The 7,664-nt window shown below is 45.2% G+C and overlaps 1 protein-coding gene across 1 annotated transcript; it reads right to left on the bottom strand.

Moving 5' to 3' along the window:
* Positions 1–1,340: 1,340 nt before the first annotated feature.
* Positions 1,341–1,691, bottom strand: LOC144117531 (ubiquitin-like domain-containing CTD phosphatase 1). The gene is made up of 2 exons (XM_077651242.1): positions 1,576–1,691; positions 1,341–1,475 (listed from the first exon to the last, which is right to left on the bottom strand). Exons 1-2 carry the CDS (start codon positions 1,648–1,650, stop codon positions 1,341–1,343), a joined length of 210 nt encoding a protein of 69 aa, XP_077507368.1. The 5' UTR covers positions 1,651–1,691.
* Between the last annotated feature and the right edge of the window lie 5,973 nt (positions 1,692–7,664).

The following is a 7,664-nucleotide window of genomic DNA, read 5'->3' on the forward strand; positions in this document are numbered from 1 at the left end:
TGGCAAAAAGCTTTATTTGAGATTAAAATCAGGCTTTACCTCTGCCCTTTCTTCAACATCAACAATGGCGTTTTGCACCGTTTGTATGCCCATTAGGACATCATTATTTCTTGCGCATACTGTGTACTCGTAAGCCGCCTCAACACATCTGTTGCACCGAGCTCCTCTCAGGTGATGGGGATGGTGCGCCTGTTTTTGAGTTTTAGTTTTGTCGTCATCACCATCGTATTGTAAGTGCCCCAAGCACACTGCCAATATGAAGATGCGTTCGCAGCCGCCGCTGCAGCCTTGTGAGAAGGAGATAAGGAAACGGAAGAAGGTAGGCCGCCGGCAGCAGTAGCCATCCTCACGGCAGGCCATGCAGTCTCCTCCCCTCCCCCTGCCCTACTCCTCTCTTTCTCCACGTCCTCATCGGCAACAGAGCAAGAAGAGTGTCCTCCATTCATCAACAAATGAAATGAGGCACACACCGCGCCTCGTGTTCCCCACCGCGAGCACGAGTGCACATGCATATGAGCACTGTATGAGTGGGAATCTAGGTTGTTCGGTGTGAAGTGCAAGACGGCTTCCCAGCTGACAGGTGTGCCGATGGCACTGTCATTTCCAGTCCTTATACCGAATTCTGGGAATCTGTAAACACGATAAATGTGGTGCACTGCCTTTGAGCACAGGCACCGCACCCCATTCAGCACTGATTTCGGGCGGGATAGCAAGAGCTGTGGGCTGGCCTGGCAGGCTGCCAAAGCTCCGCCAGTGCTCGTGCTAGCCTCACCCACTATCTCATTTGTGCTCTGCTGAGCTACTTCGCCCGCGGTAAAAAATTTTCCCTTGGGTTTGTTTTGAACCAGCAATGAAATTTCGTTACATTGAAAGTGCGGCAAAATGTACATTTTTATATTGGAGCTAAAAATACATAGTGTTCCTAGGAAGTGAAGTTATGAAAACTGAAACACTTCGTCAAATTGAGAATTTCGTTATATTGCAAAGTGTTACATCCAGGTTTAGCTGTATATCACAATCACCTGGGAAGGTGGGAGTTTTTTCTGTGCTATCTTGTCACGTTCCTTGAAGAATACTGAAGATCTGAACATTTCATCCTTTTGGATAATAACTTGTGACTCTAGAGGGTAATCACAAAACTTGCAGCTTAACAAAATCTGAGATGGATGCAACAGGGTGCATGAAGTGAAAATGTTTAGAGAATGCCACCACTCGCGCAGAAAGTATAAAGCAACTTAAGCACACAAAAAATTACCCATGCGGCAAGCACTACAAATTCTGCTAGCCCTGCTAACTGCAAACAGCACCGTCCAAAGGTGAAAAGAGGAAAAAAATCAAGCTCACGTTTTCCAGTTGCGATGATTCAGCTCTGTGAAGTCACTAACAGAGCAAGCAATGTCTTTCAGGTAGCGGGCCAGCCGCACCAGCTCACGGTCGGTGTTTCGGTGAGGATGTGCATTGCGGAATGGCCTCACCTGGAAAGTGCAGGCATCGTGTGACAAGTCTGCACGAGAACAGTAAAGGAAGTGCACCAGCAGGGCAATCTTCCCATCAATGAAACATGAACTAACTCACCCTCAGACCTGATTGTGGATTCATGAGTAAGTTCCTGCGAATGTTGTCGACGTTCCTGCGAATGTCGTCGATCATTATTGTGTTCTCAGTACGGTATGCTGAAACCAGGCCCCATATCTATGCAGGTGGCTTAACCTGAAAGCAAACCAATAAATGAGCGGAGGTCACATTTGGCACATTGCACATTTGGCATTTGGCACATTGCCCTTAGCACATGGGGAGTGCACAGTGAAGGGACAAAGCAATAAAAACTGTATTCACAGAGATTTGAGAAAGATGGGCGTGTTGGTGTAACACAACTAGACAAGGCCCAGCACTCACATCTGCCTCATGTTCACTGCATTCTTTCTTTTTTGCACTGCATCCTCTAGTAAAAAAGTTTATTCGAGCTGGCAGCAGCTCATGCAAGGAAACTGCTGCAGCGTGGATCTGGCTAGCTGGTGTAAATGTGACAGAAATCAGCCAGCCAGTAAGTGCTGATGTAGCAAGTACTGCACGAGATGATGCTAAGTAAGCCAAAACAAAAGAAATTAAATTTACATGTAGCATAGTCTCAATGCGTGCTGGAATTAACGAGCTAATGCGGAAACTTATAGCTAAATTCATCTTAGATCAAAGAATGGTTTACCTCTGCCCTTTGCCTGAACATAACCTGTATGGCAAGCTCAAGCGAAGAGCGAAACATGAATTGCCATCATTACAGGCATTTGAGCACAAACTATGCCACCGAGTTTTCTGTTTGTGCGCTACAAATGAAGCCATGTTCATTAGCAGCTCTCATCAATACTATCAAGGGCTTAAAAAATGGGTAGCAGTTTAACATTGCTAAGCACGAAATATTGTACGAAAGCACAGTTTTTTGCTAGTGGACACCACCGCCACATACCTGAAAGCACGAATGAGGTGTCCACTGACCCAAGGAGCCAGTTATGCGCGTCTGCAACTTTTTCATCGTCACTGCCAATTTACCTATGGTACACTGGCCCTATCCCCTCTTCCTGTCTCCTCACATTTTTCATTTCATTTCTCCATTCTGTCTGCTATCCTTTATTTCCGGTGCCCCTGCTCAGGTGCTTTAGTATCGATGGCATGTGCTAGGGCTAGCAAAAATTTTATCCTTCCTTTTTATTATTATTTTATTAAACCACTAGTAGCACGCTCGCGGCCTATGCTCCAGTGCTGCTTTTCTGCAGCAATGTTGTCGTGCCAACGCGTTTTTCTCTAGTGCCGTGTTTCTGCCACCAACGCATGCAGCGCACATCTCTCTGTCACTACCGCCACATAGCTCAAAGCGACAATATTCGGGCACTTTGGCAGTAGTAGCAACACAGCGCACACGCAACTCAGGCCACGGTTCCACTGTTTTTCAGGTTGGTGCCTTTTACATTTTGCTTCGCATGTATTCTGCTGCTGCCAATTGTCACTGATTTAGAAATGGGTTCAGAGACCTGCTTGGAGTGTCAGTCTGGTTTTCCAAAAAATAGCTTGTTTGTTACCTGCTCTGAATGTGACAACAGCTGCCCCACCGGTAACTGTTCAGGGTTAACGACGAAGGTGACAGGGCCAAAACAGGTGATGGTAGTATAAGTCATTGGGAATGCCGGACATGCACAACTGGAAATGAACGCTGGGGCCACATGGCCACTCGACTGACTTCAGCGCGTGAACATAACTTAACCACTGAAGTAAATGGCCATGCATGAAAAATTGCGCAGCATATTGCCTTTGGCAGGAAAGATCGACCACTACTCGAAAGAATAAAAGAAATAGTGCTCGGCCTTCAAGCTTCCGTACAGCATATTTCATACAGATATGATGAGGTTCTGGACAGACTGATAAAGCAAGACCATGCTATTTCCAACATATTGGCTCGCATTGAGCGCGTGGAAAAATCAACCCAAGCAAAAAAAGTTTCATGCCTCAAAGAACAACTCAATAACCCAGAACAATACGGTCGAAGAAATAACCTAGAGATCCATGGTGTTGAATTCCAGGAGAATGAAAACCTGCCAGCGAAAGTGAATGAGTTCGCAACAACCATGGATGTTTCTCCGTTGAAAGAAGAACTGGATGGCCTGCATCGCATTCCATCAAAGGGCGAGCATGGGTGACCCGTTTTAATTCGTTTTGTCTCAAGGAAAACTAAGAAAAACTGGAAAGAAAAAACAAAGCAGAAGCAGCGAAGCTGCTCAGGAGTAAGCTTGTATGATAATGTAATGCGAAAAAAGCTCAGAAATGAGCTTTCATGATAACCTGACACTGCAGAACAAGCGCCAGCTTTGGTTGGCACACACACGCGCTCAAGAAATGGGTTATCAGTTCGCATGACAAAACGACGGCACAGTATTTCTTAGAAGGGCTCCCGATAAACTGGCATTGCGCATCGCCAGTGAAGCTGACTTATCCATGATACGTCCACCATCTGTACCTTTGGACGCCACTCAGATGATGGAGTTGCACAGGATACTTGTTGATAGTAAATCCGCAATTCTAAAACTGAATGTAAATGTTCCACAATAGCCCGGGCGCGCCGCCTTTCAATAACGTATTATAGTGTGGATGATTTTAAAACTCTCTTAAAACCACTTGCATCAAAAAGTAAACTCTATTCTATGTTTTGCTTAAATTCTCGGAGCTTAAAGAACAAAGTTGATGTCACTACCTACATAAATCTTCAATTTGATGTTTTAGCGTTTACTGAAACTTGGTTCACAAACAGCTTACACAAAACTACATCGATGATTACTCAGAAGTTTCCCTTCACAGAAATAATAAAAATGGGGGTAGTGTGTCATTGCATTTTTGCCGTGGAATGCCTCATGCTTTGTTGGAAAAATATTCAGTTGCCCACAAGATTATGAAATTCTGGTCGTGGATTCATGTGGCATTACACTCATGTCGGTGGGTCAGCGGCCGTCACGAAACGTAAACAACTTCTTGACATATTTTGAAAATACACTAGAAGATATATTCAAGGGTTCAACGAAAGTTCTACTGGTCAGACATTAGTAGAAATAAAAGTATAACTCACTGACCAAGTCAAATAAAAAATTTACGTTTTGGAACCCGTGCGGGTTCCTTCTTCTCGTTGAGGCTAAAATGGCAAGCTGTCGAAACTTAAATACGCAGAATATATTGTAATGATTGCATGTATACCATTTCGCATCCTCCCTTCCTTCCGGTTCATAGTATCAGGAATCGTTTGGATAAAAGATGAATCAAGCAAAAGACGTGCAGTCAAGTTCTGCTCTTTTGATATGACTGCAGTTTTGTCCCAGTCAATATCATGCATCTTATCGTGCTCGTGTTTGGCAATTGCACTGGAAGCCACTTCGTGGTTTCCGACATCGCGCTGATGCTCTTTCATTCCTCTGGAGAATTTTTCTGTAGATTTGGTAGAAAATGCCGGGAAAGTGGTTATCTGACAAGGAATCCTTGACTTTCACCAGCATACTTCGAGGTTTGCTAGAAGGCACGTGTACAATGCGTAGGTTATACCCCGCAAAAATACATGATAACGCTTCCCTTATACCATGTGCATACGGAATGCCAGCAGTGGCGGTAAAAACGTACGAATGGCCGAGCTCGGTTGCAAGGGCTGTTTTTGGATCCTTTCCACAAAGTGGTAGGGATAGCAGTTAGACAAAAGCTCTCGGCATATTAAATGGCTCAGTCGGAATGTCGATGGGCTGAAGCGGGCCACTAGGCGGGAGCGAGGGCGTTTTCCGGCGCTAGCATTGATCGCAGGCAGCAACGTAACCGCGGACAGAGCGGTAAAGGCCACTCAAGAATAACCGCCGGCGCACGCTGTCGTACGTGCGGGACACGCCGAGGTGCCCTGCAGTAGGTGCGTTACGAAGCTGGGAAAGGACCGTGGGGCGGAGATGTGTCGGGACGACGAGAAAGAGGTCGGCGCCATCAGGGTGCATATTGCGACGGTAGAGAATATCGTGATGAGCACCAAGCACTGTGAAAAATGACTGAGCCAGAAATAACAGAAATAAATGTGAGAAAATGACAAATCGCAGCGATGCACTCACATTAACTAAACCATATTTCGATGTGTGCAAACTAATCATTTCTCCGGAGTCCAGCAGGAATGCACTTTTGTACTTTCATGACGGGTCACACCAAGTTCCCAAAGCTTGGCATCGATCCACATCATGTTAGTGGCCGCTGAAAGAGTAACAACACTGTCTTAGAAACTTATGCCTTAGCAGCATAGCTCATCAGAATTAAAGGGAATTGACAGCGCTCTGATAACTCCTGCCACAAGCAGGAAAGCATATAGGTATTGTGACAATGTCAGAAAGACTTTGAAAAATAAAAAATCAGAACTGTACCCGCAACCCACTTTAGCTAACCGCTAAACTACGGTTGCACAGTCAAAAGCACCTGTAGCATGCCTGAGCTCACTGTGGCAATGGTATACAACATGCCAAGTTCTTGAAGTTTACCAAATACACTGCGCCCACTTCTTCCCAATTGAAAGCATTCATTTGGCTTCAAAATTTTCCTCCTCCTGCTGCCATGGTGTCCTGCGACACCTTCTTGAAGCTGGCATGAACCGATTCGCTGCAAAATTTTGCATGCACGCATAAAAAAAACAGGTTGAGCGCATAATGCTACATTCAAATAATGACATCACACTCATCTTATTTAATGCAAAAGAGAGGACAACAAAAAAGCTCAATTGTGACTCGCGCCTTTGTTACATCTACTTTTCTGTTGTTCTGGCCTGTGCACTAATTAATATGAATATAATGTCAAAATGCCAACTAGCCCAACAGTTAACTAATTCAAATGAGGAGACTAAAATTGCATGCAGAGCCCAAAAAATAGGATCAGGCTATTAAAAGCAGGTAAAAATAGCATGAACAATGCACTAAGACACGAAGTAGTACAAAAATGAAAGCAGGCTCTATCAACATTAACTGCCATTATTAGCATGCCAAATAGCTACAAACATCAAAGTGCACGCATAACCTACTTTTCACATTAGCATAACTACTTGTCATATTTCCAGATTAGAAAGTCACATTGAAAGAGCCTTGGGATAACAACTCTGCAATGCTAAATTCAAAATTCAGTAATACTTTGCTAAGACCTTTCTTGAAGCTTATCAAATAATTTAAACACTTCATCACCTCTGACGTGCTAAAACTGTCAAGCGCCTATGCGGAAGGCCCCTTATAGAAAGAGGCTCGAACTGGTGGGAAAACAGTACTCAAATGCACAAACAAGAATGCCAATTCGTAATCACAGTTACCTGCAAGGAAAAAAACTACAGGTCCATTAAGCTCCATCTTCCTCAGTAGCGGCCTTCCTATCTCCGAGACCTTAGGAATAGCACTGTTTTTATTCCTTATGGGATTGTGCTACATATAAACCTCACCTGCAGCTAAGAACAAGAATGGATTTTTCACAGCCCTTGAAATCACTTGAATATCTAGGTCGTGGGCATCATTTCTTCAATGTACAGATTTGTGTGCAGCTGTTTCCATCTTTCCAAAATGTGGCAGTGAGCATCTAAATATTTAAGCAAAACTTTAAGTAGAACTACCACAACACAATATTTGTACTTGCCACAGATAGTATAGTCAATGGCACCCCGCAGGGGGACGCCTGCAGCTTGCAGGCGTCGCGACGGTGAGTGGCGACACCGCGGGTTCCCGAGCATCCGCAGGGACATCTCCGCAAGGGGATGATGGTGAACTGTGCATCACCACGGACCCGAGCACCCGCGCCTCGCCGTGCGTGGCATCGCCGTGTCCGGGGAAAAGGGGATCCTGGTGGTTGAGCCGATGCCGAGCGTTTGGACCCTTAAGGCCTCTTGGCGGAAGCAACACACCACTATGGCCCCAGCTTCCTGCAGACGGCACCTCCGGCCTGACCCGACCGGGGGGAATCGGCAGTCGCCTTTTCCTATCCTCCTCTTCATCTTTAACTTTCCTATCTCTGTCTCACAACTCTCCTATATCCTACTCACTTCTTGGTTTTTCCTTTTTTCCTGGCGGCGAGGGTTAACCTTGTGTGACCAACTACCCTGAGTTGCGTCATATTTGGTTATAGTTGAGGTGTACAGCTGG

The sequence above is a fragment of the Amblyomma americanum genome, chromosome 1 (genome assembly GCF_052857255.1).
Source record: "Amblyomma americanum isolate KBUSLIRL-KWMA chromosome 1, ASM5285725v1, whole genome shotgun sequence".
NCBI lineage: Eukaryota > Metazoa > Arthropoda > Arachnida > Ixodida > Ixodidae > Amblyomma > Amblyomma americanum.

Coding starts and splice junctions, on each gene's coding strand:
- LOC144117531 (XM_077651242.1), bottom strand. CDS start 1,650: ATGATCGACGACATTCGCAGGAACGTCGACAACATTCGCAGGAACTTA. Junction 1,476..1,575: donor ATCCACAATCAGGTCTGAGG/GTGAGTTAGTTC, acceptor TGCACTTTCCAG/GTGAGGCCATTCCGCAATGC.